Source organism: Lissotriton helveticus, chromosome 1_1 (assembly GCF_964261635.1).
Source record: "Lissotriton helveticus chromosome 1_1, aLisHel1.1, whole genome shotgun sequence".
NCBI classification, from domain to species: domain Eukaryota; kingdom Metazoa; phylum Chordata; class Amphibia; order Caudata; family Salamandridae; genus Lissotriton; species Lissotriton helveticus.
In genome coordinates, this window is record NC_136057.1 from 801,249,231 (window position 1) to 801,263,582 (window position 14,352).

Consider the following 14,352-nt stretch of genomic DNA (forward strand, 5'->3'; position numbering starts at 1 on the left):
CAAGTGTTTATATTTACATATCGAAATGAGCATGAGAATAGTACCCGCTGTATTGCACCGGAGCTGTTACCGTATGCATGGAAGCCGAAAGAAGCTGATTTAAAAAGGGGGCTACTCCCTCCACCCCCGCCCCTCCTGGGAAGCCCTCCTTCCCTGCAATGATTTACACACAGGCGAAGAAGGGCTGTGTCTGAGCGCGCTTCGCAGTGCAGGAGGCAGCGACACCACTAGATTGGAATGGCCGGGCGCTCGGCGGCGCGCCCGTGTTAGCGAAGGGGTCCTCGCTTCGCTACGGAACGCCTAATGCCGGTCCATGGAATCAGCGGGCCGCAGGCTCCCTGGCCGCGGCGGGCCCTGGTTGGGGCAGCTGTTGCTGGGAGAGAAGCGTCGCCGCCGCTCCTGCGACAAGAGAGGACCAGGCTAGCGCTAGCGGCGCAAGCAGGCGCACTGCGCATGCGCACTCCCAGTCGCTGACTATTCCCAGCCAAGGTACCTAGGAAGGGGGAAAATCAGCATTTTATTGAAAGAAGAGGCTACAGGGGGAAAATAACACCCTTGACAGGATATCGAGTGCCAACAGGTAGGAGGAGTACGTGATATTAGCAAAGATTTCGTGTGTGTACGTGTGTGCGAGCCTATCTGTTGGTAATACTGTTTATTAAGTTAGGCTTATTTAACATTTTCCTGTACTTGCTTTTGACAATAAACTGCATAAAGGGCATACACAGACAATGCACCCTCGCTGTGTTCTGCGTATTCCACTGTTCACGTCGCCAGACTATCGCCGGAGCAAAGCAGATGCTGCTGCATTCCGCACAAAAATGGGAAACACATAGCGAGACATGTTCTTTTGGCAGAAGCAGGCGTTGCACAGACAAAACGTACACACATACACGCTAATACCGATGTGTCGCACGCTGCACACCGACGAGAAATGACTACCACACATTCTAACGTAGAATGACGGAAAGATACAACACATGTAACGTTTTTTTTATCTTAGCTTGTAACGGATACAAAGTGCTGTGGATACATCTACTTGATGCTGAATGATGTGGTAGACATCGGCGCCTTCCTGATGGTCGAATCCACGATATTTTGCATTCAGTGCATCGAACTGCAAACACAAAGAGCACTGTGAATACATTAGAGCTCTGATTTCATCCAACAGAAATGCTATTATGATCACTATTTCTGCATCTAAGACGTACATATAAGGGATATTGACCACCAGAATCCGGTTTCACAGGCGACATCAACCTTAACGCGGACGACAGTAATGTTCTTATTTATACGATAGAGATTGTTTTTTCAAACACAGCTGATGCACATTGGAAATAGCCAGGGCATACTTATGTAAAAAGACAAACATAAAAATGCTTCCTAGACCTTAAACGTAAAGTAACAGTATGCATGTGATTGATGTGCCGTGGTAGATTGGGTTAAAACATAAAATCTGCGGGCTTTCTTAGGGTGTGAACCGTATCAACACCGCAGCTGCCTTTGAAAAACACTGTTATACGTTGTACAGCAGGAATACATTTATTAATGGCTCTGATATTTTCAACGACAATGGTTTCTTTTTAAGGTACGCATGGTTAATTTATGAGTTGCAGGTTAATAACGTGCAGTATCATATGAAAGCAAGCAGGGCAATCACAAGTGTTCTGCAAATGGGCTTATTAAATTGTTATTTCATGGAAAAAGTAAGTTTTTCTATTCAGCACAATTTTTGTGCGTTTTGTATTATAATTACGTGAACATCGAAGTTAAGCTTAAAACCAGTGACAGTGTTTTTGTTTATTCAGGTTTTATCCCAAATTAAAATGATGTTTAACCCTTTGTAAGCATAATTGACTATTTATCTATTTAAAATTTGACTTTGTTTTTTTTTCAGATCTTTTGACAGCATGTCACATCAAAAGGGAGAGCACGCAGGATGTATTATTAGACACCATAAACACGCTTTGCGTGGATTACATTTTCATTAAAATGTATGGATCTACCGCTTTTTTGCCCATATATATAGACCATGAGACTTGACTAAAGCAATATCCTAATCATCCATCCATCTATGGCGAACTACAGCCATGCAGCTGACAACATTCTGCAAAACCTCTCTCCTCTGACAGCCTTTCTAAAACTGACTTCACTGGGTTTCATTATAGGAGTCAGCGTGGTGGGTAACCTCCTGATCTCCATTTTGCTAGTGAAAGATAAGACCCTGCACAGAGCTCCTTACTACTTCCTGCTGGATCTTTGCTGCTCGGATATTCTCAGATCTGCAATTTGTTTCCCTTTTGTATTCACCTCTGTGAAAAATGGCTCCACCTGGACGTATGGAACCCTCACCTGCAAGGTGATTGCTTTTCTGGGAGTGCTGTCTTGTTTCCACACTGCTTTTATGCTCTTCTGCATAAGCGTGACCAGGTACCTAGCCATAGCCCACCACCGGTTTTACACCAAACGGCTAACCTTTTGGACTTGTTTGGCAGTAATCTGTATGGTATGGACACTTTCTGTTGCAATGGCCTTCCCCCCAGTGCTAGACGTGGGTACCTATTCCTTCATTCGGGAAGAGGATCAGTGCACTTTTCAGCATCGTTCCTTCAGGGCTAACGATTCTTTAGGATTTATGCTACTTCTTGCCCTCATTCTATTAGCCACGCAGCTTGTCTACCTCAAGCTGATATTTTTTGTTCACGACCGCAGGAAAATGAAGCCAGTCCAGTTTGTAGCAGCAGTAAGCCAGAACTGGACTTTCCATGGTCCGGGAGCAAGTGGGCAAGCAGCTGCTAACTGGCTGGCGGGATTTGGAAGAGGCCCCACGCCACCCACTTTACTGGGGATAAGGCAGAATGCGAACACGACTGGTAGGAGAAGGCTTCTGGTCTTAGATGAATTCAAAATGGAAAAGCGAATAAGTAGGATGTTCTACATCATGACTTTTCTCTTTCTGACCTTGTGGGGCCCTTATTTGGTAGCCTGTTACTGGAGAGTGTTTGCAAGAGGGCCAGTGGTACCAGGCGGATTTCTGACAGCTGCTGTCTGGATGAGTTTTGCCCAAGCTGGAATCAATTCTTTTGTCTGCATTTTCTCCAACCGGGAGCTGAGGCGCTGTTTCAGCACAACCCTTCTTTACTGCAGAAAATCCAGGTTACCAAGGGAACCTTACTGTGTTATATGAGGGAGCCTCCGCAAGCTTTCGCCTTGTGAAACACTACCATTCTCTGCAAAGCACTTGTGGCCTCTAGCCATGTCTTGAGAAGAAAATCAGGAATGGGATGTCGGAGGTTGTATGAATTTGGGCAACATTGTGCAGTATTTTGCAATAGCTCACCAGTAATCCTAATTTAAACCTAAAAGTGTTCCTGCTGGCCAGCGGTGAAGGTTTGTAATTAAGAACAAAGGACTGAAGCACTGCTCTGAATTCTATGTGGCTGAAAGCTGAATGTGAAGCGTAGAAGGTGTAAGGTAGCAGTGCGCATTGCTATGTGTGATCACTACATGAAAGTGAGATCATCCGAGTTGTTATGAGGTACATGTGCTGATAAAACTGATGTTTGAGGTTTGCCGAATCTTCAAGCATTGATATGATTTATTGTTTTGCAAAGACTGAACATTGGGAATTTTAAGTACTGTAACCGATTAAGGACAATGCCGTTCATTATTGGGGAACCATAATTACAGAGATCTGTTTGCCTTGTGAGTACATTCTAGGGGAGCATTCCAAAGTCATATTTTTGGTTAAATTATGAGTTTAGTTTTTTGACTATACTTTCTAAGCAGCAGTTTCTTTGACAATGGATTTATTACAACTTACCTGTACTATGTGTTTTTGCTGATTTGGTATACTGTTTATTTGACTTTTATTTAAAGATTAATACCTAGATATCAGTCTAATAGGCAACACATTATCCAGTTTGCAACAGTTTCCGATTTGCATATTGATTCGTTTTGCTAGTACAGAATACATAACATGTTGCCTTAAAGGGGTTATCTAGTTTCTTCCATGTTGTTCAGCCTTGGACCAATGAAGCAAGGACGACTGAATCAGCCACTCTGGTCAGGCATTGGGGAGTGCATGAAAGATCACGTGATGCTCTCTTTCCCTTTACTCCCGTGATTCCCAAAACCAGTATGCACATCACTTGGATGCTCTGTTTTCTAGGTGTGCTGCCCCTCATAGTTTATTCTGAAAAACGCAGGCAGTTGATGTATGTTTATACTTTAAGACAGCTGTCATGGGGAGACCGGCGCCTTAGTATGATATCTTGCACAATTTGTGAAGCATTTATTCTACTGAAGGCACAGTCTTGTTTATACTTTCTGCACATTTTGGTGTATTGATTGTTTTAAATTATTTAAGTTTTAACTTGTAAAGGCATATACTATAATTTCTAGTATTTTAGAAATACACTAGAGTTTGTGAGTCTTTCATTCTTTAAAGATACAGATGTGTGTGAATTTCAATATAAAGTTGCATTTGCCAAAATTTACCTGTGTAGCCTGTTAATTTTCTTGGAATAAAATTTTGCATTTTTCCAGTTATACCACTAACACCTTTCTGTTTTGTCTCGTGCGCTAGTATGAACAAGTGTGAATGCAGACTTTTTGGATTACCGGGTGCATCCAAAAATGCTTGAATAAGTGCATGTGCATCCAATAATATGAATGCAAAGTTTATCACAACCACCTACATATACATTCAGCTTCGCGAGTGAAAGCTTATGGTGCACTATGCATATTTTAGAACTCTTTATTTTCATGTTAGCTGGTGTTTAGACCGTGAGTATTTGGTGTGACCAAGAGAGCTTCTGAAGCTGTTTATGAATTTAAAGATCTGAGCAAAGGTCACAAAGTTATGCATAGTTCACTGTATTTGGATGCAGGTTTAAGTGCATATGTTGTTTGATTGGGCTTTGTTTTTAAATTCACAGAGTTCTCATTTCTTATGTGCTTAATGTTTTCCTATGGAGACAAAAGCTTGAAGATTTACCGAAATACTGCACAAAGGGGAATCCACAATAACCATACGGGCATAATAGATCCCCTTTATTCTTATATTTTGTGGTAATCGGACTCAAACGCCTTAAGGGTAAATATATCCAGCAGAAGGGGAAAGACAATCATCATGAAAGTGCTGCAATATTGGGTAGTGCAGAATTATGGGGGAGAGAATTTAACTCATGGCTCTAGTACTGGCACTGGGTCAGCTGTAAAGGCAGGCAGTTCTACAGTAAGAACTGAGATTACCAGTGTGGTCCAACAGTTCCAAATTAAATGGTATTTCCACAAAGCATGAATCTATGCTAGAAGTTAATGTTCTGCTGTAAGGTCTGCTTGTGGAAGAGGTAATAGAGATAGACAAGTCTAGATTAATAAACAAAAAAAGGGTGAAGAGGAATGGATTGCTATGAATCACTTGCTCTGTTGGGCCCGTTTAGTACTCTAAAGGCAGGGTTAATAGTATTGAAGGGGTTATGCTGTAGAGCATTGATACTCTGAAGTTATGGACCAATTGCAATTTCATGATTTGTGTAGGGGAGGGGGTAGTAATCCATGGTACAAGATATTGTAATATTTCATTTGAGATAAACATTAGGTCACATGCATACAGAAACAATCGGGAAGCATGACAAGGTAGCATTTCACAACAAATGTTAATTAACAATTGTAGTTTCTGGGCCCTTGTTGAGTTGAAGCTTTAATAAGTGGTGTTAATGGATATTTCCTTTCACTAACTTCTGAACTTTGAAAATAAGATTTCAGTGGACTCAAATCAGTAAGGAACTACTGTTAAGGGAGGATCTTTTATAATATTGCAAATTTATATTAGCCTGTTTCTTTGCAATTGAGCCACATCCAGTTTTGATGTATCCACGCGGATAATTTCTGAATTTTGGAAAGAATTTTAGATTTTGTCCTAAACAAATAAGATTTGGGCTACAAAGGAAAATAGATCTGGGCATTATTGATATGCATGTGGGATTTGATATCAGCACTGCTTACGTGGGGGGCCAATTCCCTTACCTAGCCACAGAAATGTACCAGATATGTGACATACCTAGCAGGAGAGATTGATTTGATGTGATAAGATGAGCCTTTAGCTGGCCTCTTGACACTGGTTTTTCTAAAATATATACGCATTATTAAGTACGGTGTGATTAGCTTCTGTGATTTAAGTTATGTTACTGTTCAGAAGTTTATGGACTGTATGGTTCCTCCAATTAGAAATCTGTGATATATCTTCCCCATTGAATGCAAAGATGAATCACCATGTTTTTTTTAGTATGAACCCAGATTGTAGGTTTTGAAATTGTCCATTGGTTTTATGGTGCATACTTAGTTAAGTGAATGAATTTATGACAATGCTACATGTTTGTAGATGAAAAAGATTGTTGAATATGAAATAGGATGCCACTTCTGAGACTTTAAATAGGTGAAATTGTCACTTTTACCCACTTCTTAATTCAGAATCAGAATGACAAGAAACTTAACTCTTATTTACCTTTTTATGCTCCTTTGGAAGGCCCTGATAAATAATTGTGGGACACGCATGCCATTGTGTAAGCTGGTTTCTTTTAGAAAAAGGTGTTTGCAGAAGCCCCATAGCATGACCTTAGAGTAAACCTGACATTAAACTGCAGGGGGTATGTTTTAAACATAGTTAGCTTGCAGGGCAAAAAAGATGAGGCTATATTACTCCAAAAAAGGTGGTGTTTGAAGGTTTGTATTCACATGAGTGGTTTATTCAGTATCTTGTATGCAAACTATTTTAATTTGGGAGTTATATAGAGCAGTTTTAATTACACGTGGCTTATGTGTTTCAGTGGAACCAAAGTCATTAATTTTAGTGAATTGTATTTGAATGTGTATGATTTTCCATCTTGAGAAACCTTTGAATTATGAATTGTGATCCATTTTGATTAATACCTATATGTGCTTACATATTATGATAGCTAGATAATAATGCCAATGATTTACTACATAATTTGCATGTAGGTGCCCAATATGCCCCAAAGCTCATAGTGCAAAGCTTGAAGAGAATCCCCAGGAAGTGCACCCACAATTTGGAACACCCACCTGATTCATTTAAGAACGGCTCTTGATATTGTTTCCATCCAAAGAAATACAAAGATCTACCTTTTCACAAGATACCTTAACTAAGTACTTTCAAGATAAGTTGCTCTTCCTCTTGGTACTAAGACCTGACAAATCTTTAGGTCATTACTCTCAAAGTTGGCGAGCCTCAAAGGTGTAATGTGTCACACTTGCAAACGTTATAGTAGTGATTCTCGATCAAGATGACATTTTTTTTCTTCCTGTACATCCCATTCCTCCTTCTGTCCTCCTTAACTGTTTGGTAGGTTTACAAAGGCAGTTTTAGTAAGCTAATCATGTGTAAACAGTAAATGTTACATGTAAAGAGATCTAATACCAAATGATGAAGTGGTACTAAAGAAAAACAACGTAAATAAATAAACAAAAAATGGTTTTTTCCTTGCCACTTAATTCATTCAGTTCTGCTGCATAATTTTGGCCTTGCGTTTCCTGTGGCCTTGCCTCATACTAGCATAGCAGAAATAATTTTAATTTTTAAACTTAAATACTAGGCCAGTTTTGACAATTTCTTAGCAATATAATGCTGTTAGTAATGCAAAGTTACTACCATTTATTAGTAATATATTGCTGTCAGTAATGCAAGGTTACAACCAACAATTTAGAACAACCCTAATGTACAAAAAACTGCAAGGGAAGGGTGGTATCTTCTTTTGTTGATGAGGTTCCTTTTTTGCCACCGCCCGTTATTGACATAAGGACAAATCCTATTAAAGTTCGTTTTTCCCCTGACTCTTCTGGTAATGCGATCCTTTGTAGTTTTCTGCAGCTAGGAGAAGGAGGTCAAGACTGGTCACTAATAATACTAGCTTTTTGCTGCCCTGATCTTGGATGGTTTTATTCAGAAATACAGGTGGTTTTCCATGAGCCTAGTCGAGGTGAGTTGACCCGTGGTGACACTGTCAATCACCGGGTAGAGGACTTGGGTTAAGCCTTTCTCCACTGAGAGCAAAGATCATCACTGGCAATTCCCTGGAGAGCTGGCGAAAATCACTATTTGCTGTCAAAAGTCTAGTTTGTATTACTGCTTGGGCGGATGGAGAATGTATTCTTTTCTAATTCCTCTCCAAGCACCATTCCTGATGGGTGGAAAATGAAATACCTGCTTTGTTGGTAACAAACTGAAATGAGGGCCATAATTACTTCATTGTCACCACACTCTCAGACAGGAAAAAAAATGTCAAGGTCATCAGTGCTGGATTGCTGGGCGTTCATTAAAAAACAAAAACAAAACCTTTGCTAAGAATGATTTGGAATTCAAACACTTGCACTTTGAAATCCAGTACTTTGCCATTCCTAACATCACATAACATTTTTTTTATATATTATTGAGTCCTTAATAATATCCTCTTCTGGGTCGTTCCTGGGTTGGTTAGAGGCTTCTTCTTGGTGATTCTGGGACCTTTATGACTATTCAAGCATCTCTCATAGCTACAGCTCTTGGAGCCACATAGGCTAGCGGCCAGGGTATGCTCACACCAACTCTCTTTAACTCTCAGATTCACCTACCAACCATGTCTTCACACTGTTTAGCTGGAAAAATCATGTAAATGATTGTGCTGTGCTCTTTGGAGTATAAGGGGATGCACAATTTCAATTTTTAACACTGGGGGTGGGCGGGTGCTTATGTTTGTAAGGGCACCTGGAAAAACTCTCTCTGAAAGAGAAGTGTTAATAACGTTGGCAATCGATGGAATGGGTCATCGCTGAGTGCCAAGACTAATTTTCAATATGGAAGTCGAGCATGGCGATCCTTAGGTGAAATTGCTTACTTTTATCTTAAATTCTGTCATTGCTACCTGTTCCTCAGAGACTGGTATCTGTAGAAATTGGAAAAGGTAACTGTAGACTATTTCATTCTTTTGTACAGTAAGTAAATTTCTCTTGGAATAGAATTTGCTTATGTCATCACATCTGTTGACAGAGCAAGGTTTTGTGTTTTATTCGTATTGGATTATGCATGACTTGAGTTATACGTACATTTTCCAAATGACTACTTTCTGAATTAATCATTTTTGATTTTGGTGAATGTTAGATTTGGGGGTCTCTAGGGACCCTTGCCTCTAGTCAGGGAAAGGGGATACACTCCTAAAAAAAACCTGCTCACCCCATTGGTTGCTTGGCATGAGCAGGCAGGCTTATCTCAGAGGCCGTGTGTGAAGCATTTGTGAACACATACAGTAACCCAGTGACAACGCTACAGATGGACACCACACAGTTGTATAATAAAAATAAGTATTCTTTATATAGATTTAAGACAAGACCACAAACGACAAAAATCCACAATACGTTACTTAAAACGGTAGAACGTTAGTAACACTCTTTCCACCCACTTAGAACAACTTCTCCTACTTGACGAGGACCAATTTGGCTTCCGGCCGGCCAATGGGACCGAAACAGCCCTCATCACCGCCATGGATGAACTTCAGAGGCGTGCAGACAGAAATCAGGCTTCTTTTTTTATTCTGCTTGATATGTCTGCCGCCTTTGACACGGTTAATCATAAGATCTTGTTAAGGCGGTTGTTTGAGACAGGGGTGAGAGACTCGGCTCTGAGTTGGTTCCATTCTTTTTTGCAGGGCAGGCAGCAGGCAGTTTCAATGCCTCCTTTTCAATCCCCCTTCTCCCCGGTCCTGCATGGTGTGCCCCAGGGCTCTGCCATCAGCCCTATCCTTTTTAATATTTACCTTAGGCCACTAATCTCGCTCATTAAAGGTTTTGGCATTCGAATTATTAATTACGCCGATGACACGCAGATGATCCTTTCCTTGGAAGGAGAGGAGTCCATCTCTGTGGAGGTTTTACACAACTGCCTCAGGAATACGGCCAGCTGGTGAAAGGCAAACTCGCTTCAGTTTAATGCCGGGAAAACTGAAGTGCTTTTTAGCGCTGGAACAAGGATCCCTCGCCCGTTTCCCAACAATTTCTGGCCCCCGGAATCCGGCTCTACCGTCCGGCCTTCGGACTCTGTCCGTAACCTGGGAGTCATGCTGAACCATGGGCTCAGTATGGACACCCATGTTCAGAAAACATCGGCCTGTTGTTTTTCCATCCTTCGCTCACTCAGGAAGGTTCTGCCCCTGTTACCATCTCATGCCCGTGCCCAGGTGGTTAGATGTACCATCCTGAGCAGGTTGGACTATTGTAATGCCCTCCTGCTCGGGTCCCCTGAGTATCTACTGGACAGACTCCAAAGGGTTCAATCTGCGGCGGCTAAATTGGCGTTGGGGCTGCCTAGGAGATCTCATGGTCCATCTGCCCTTGCAAAACTACATTGGCTTCCTCTTAGACAGAGGATTCAATTTAAAGCCTTTTGCATTGTGTTTAGGGCTCTTCACGGATACGGCCCAGTCCCCCTCAGGTCCAAGTTTGTCTGGTACACTCCTTCCAGACACCTTCGCTCATCGGAGGCTAAATTGGTAGCTGTTCCCAGATTTAAGAAGGTCAGAGCTGGTGGCAGATCCTTTCAGGTGACTGCATCCAGACTCTGGAACACTCTCCCCATCGAGATTAGGGCCACTAATGAACTTATGCAGTTTAGGAAAAAGGTAAAAACTTGGCTTTTCCCTGGCTAGCCTCGTTCCCCAGGCATACTCCGCTGCCTCTGTTTTCTATCATGGTCTGGATTTTGTTAGCGCCAGGATGCCTGCAACGGTGACAGTCGCGCTCTATAAATTCTTAAAATAAATAAAATAAATAATTAGCTTAGTTCTCTTAAGATCTTAAAATGTGACACTTTGAGTTAATGTACCTTAAGATGCGACGTGCAGGGCAACGAAAGTATTGCAGGAAAGGTGATGCGGTAGTCCTTTACCTGCAAGGACTGTGATGCGTTGAAGATCTGGTGCAAAGAAATAAATATGGCGCTTTCTCCTTGATGCGGCACGTTTCCCGGTGATGCGGCGGCGTCTGCTGCTATGTCGATCCTCTTTCCTGGCAATGCGAGATGCTTTACAAGTTGCAAGCTGCGACAGGCCCTGCGACACGCTTCCCAGTGATGCGGCGGCGTCTGCTATGACGTCGACCCTCTTCCCTGATGATGCGAGTTGCTTCCACAACGATGCGAGCCGCGATAGGCCCTGCGACACTCTTCCCGGTGATGCGGTGGCGTTTGCTGCGACTTCGATCCTCTTCTCCGGCGATGAGCCGCGAAAGGCCCTGCAACACCCTTCTCGGAGATGTGGCGGTGTCTGATGTGCTGTCGATCCTCTTCTCCTGAGACGCACTTCCCGGTGATGCAGCAGCATCTGCTACGATGTCGATCCTCTTTTTCGGCGACGCGAGGTGCTTCGTGTTTTGAAGCAGCAGTTCAGCGACACGCTTCCTGTTCTTGAGTCACACTTCCAGCTCCTTGCGACAAGCAAGTCCTCAAAAAGTTCAGCACAACTTCAGGCACTTCAAGAGAACTCTTGGGGAGCTGGTGGGTGAAGTCTGTTGTCCCTGAGACTTCAGCAGGAGGAAAGCTCTGTTCTCAAGCCCTTGGAGATCCTTACACAAATTGATGAAAGTACACACAAAGTTACTCTCTCCTTTCTTTGGCAGTCAGGCAACCACTCAAGGCCAATCCCCCAAGCAGCACTTTAGCTTAGGGATAGTCTCTCCTCAGTCTCTCTGGTTCCACTTCTCAGCAACGGTTTCTTCTTCTTGTCCCAAAAGTGATCTAATTCTCTGGGGTTTGGGACCCCTCTTTTATACACAGTTTCTCTTTGTTCTCTGAAGGCAGAGAGGCCTTTGTCTAGTACAAACCAGTTCTGGCCAGTCCTGGAGTAATCTGTTTACATGACTCCCTCTTTCCTTTCACAGTGCATGGCAGAGACATCAGATGCACCGCAGGAGGTGGAGCCAGCATTGTGGAGGAGAGGCACAGCCCTATTCAGGTCCCAGGTGCAACTCCTCCCTCCCATCTAGATGCAGATCTCTCTATTCACCACTGGGCTGACTCACCCTGCCTCCTAGAATCCCCCAGCCCCTGTCAATCAAACTCCAGACAAGGAATACACAACCTAGCAGAGGCAGGCTTGGATAGTTAGACAAGAAAATACCTACTTTCTAAAAGTGGTATTTTCAAACACAGATTGTTAAGACCACTTCAATTAAAGATGTATTTTATCATTCGGAGTTCAGGCATACTACACACGAATTTCTACCATGTTCCCTGAGTCAGTTAGGATTGTAAGATGTAATAATCAAACTGCCCATTCTGGCCTATGGGGAATAGGTAGCCTTGCAATAGTGAAAAACGAAAATGGCTGTAATTCACTATTAGGAGATGCCACACACATCAGGGCTTGTCCTACATTATACATACAATGCACCCTGCCCTTGGGCCTACCATAGGGGTGACTGATATGAAGAAAAGGGGCGGTTTAGGGACTGGCAAGTGGGGGCACTTGCTCAGTTAGCCTGGCAGTACCAGACTGCACACAGGCTCTGCACAGGCAAGCCTTAGACACACTTTTACAGGCTGCTTCTGTGGGTGGCAGAACCAGTTCTGCAAGCCCACCAGCAGCATTTGGTTTACAAGCCCTGGCACTACTGGTGCACTGTACTAGGGTCTGACAGGTAAACCAAACCAGCCAATCATGGAATCACTAATCCTTACATCAATTTACAATAGGGAGCACTTGGACTGTGGCACTGGACAGCAGTGGCACAGTGCCCAAAGCATCTAACACCAGCAAAAACACGAGGCAACAGCAAAAATATGGAAGGGAGACCCACGCCAAGGTGCCCGGTCTAACAGTGAAGCATTCACCATTTACGGAAAGATGGAAAATTATACACTGTAGTCCTTGTATCCTAAAATTTCAAATTGAGCAACTAAAAAAAAATAGCAATTATAGATGCATACAGAAAAACGTTTCTAGATGTCATTTTTGTGACACGGCATCCTCCAACAAGGTAAAGCCTGACAGTTCTGGGAGCATAGGAATCGATAATTTGGCTGACAACACTACAGTTAAAGGTCACGTTGATTTAATGAGAATAAGTCAAATTGATGCTGAGTCATCAGTGCAATAGATTGTCAGAGACAATGCTTTAATGTCAAACAGTGAGAGTTTTGTGGGAACATATTCTTCACAGGGAGTCCGCAGAAAAGCTGTGTAATTATTTTCCACCAGGTTCTATGGACAAGAAGATTTCTTTAACATCGTTTTGATCAATGTTTCTAATTGGAGTTTGTCAAATCAAACAAGCAAAAAATAACCACACAGATTTCTGATTCTCCCAGTCCCATTTCTAATGAGCACTAAAATAAAAAGAAAGTCATTGTGGATCCTGTTCAGCTCGTGTAACCATTTGCTGTTTGAACACAATGAGCACATGGATTTGCTTTCTTTTGTTTTTGCAGACTCTGCCTGACATATTGGCAGAGGCTATCATAAAAGAATGCCCCCAGGATGCAGTGAGGGGCTCCTGTGACTCCCTTACCTCTAACATATTCGTTGTCTTTATGCTGAATCCGGGGTCCTGAAAGGTGGGGCCAACTGCTGCGAAGAAGTGTCACCAGGCTTGGACAGGCCATTGTCCCCACCGGGCATTTCCCCAGTGGGCTGGAACCATTGGAGGCAGATTTTTAAGGCGGGGGGGGGGTGCTGCTGGCGCCTCTGTAACTTTCTCCAGGTAATTACAGCAGACATAGGTGGGCTTAAGAGAGAGAAAGAATAAAGAGAGACAAGCGGTAGAAATAAAGAGATATGTCAGAGGAAGAAGGGAGCAGTGATGGTTTGAACATTTTTTCCAGGGCTGCTTCTGGTTTCCAACCAGGACTTGGCTACAGGGGCCTGCATTACGCCCCTCTCTATTGCACTCTTCCCAGAAGCAGTATACCGTCAGTGAATGGGGCTAATACAGCAGAGGAAACGGGTGAATGTTAGTACTAGAGGAGCGACAAAATCCGTCCCGAAATCCCTGTGATTACAAGGTGTAAGTGGGCAATTCGATCATCAGGAGCCTCGCTTGTTTTGAAGGGCATACTCTGTCCCCCAAAATGAAAGCCAAAATCACCCCGATGCCTGCCAGGATGTGGGAAGAGCATAGAAAAAGTGGCCTTGAGCTGTAGTATCTAAATCCGGTCAATTACAGCTGATAAGATGGGGGTTAACAGGCTTACAGGAAAGCGGCCATTGCTTTGCACACGTGACCCCTATGTACTTCTGACTTTCACCAAGTTCACGACAATGTCGTCATTTGGTGAGCTTTTATTTTAATGATGTTTTGTTACGCAGG

General features: G+C 42.9%; 1 protein-coding gene across 1 annotated transcript; it reads left to right on the top strand.

Annotated features, from left to right (window-relative positions):
* Nucleotides 1–92: 92 nt before the first annotated feature.
* On the top strand, nucleotides 93–4,518 carry GPR85 (G protein-coupled receptor 85). The gene is made up of 2 exons (XM_078655617.1): nucleotides 93–580; nucleotides 1,898–4,518. Exon 2 carries the CDS (start codon nucleotides 2,075–2,077, stop codon nucleotides 3,185–3,187), a length of 1,113 nt encoding a protein of 370 aa, XP_078511743.1. The 5' UTR covers nucleotides 93–580; nucleotides 1,898–2,074; the 3' UTR covers nucleotides 3,188–4,518.
* Nucleotides 4,519–14,352: the final 9,834 nt, after the last annotated feature.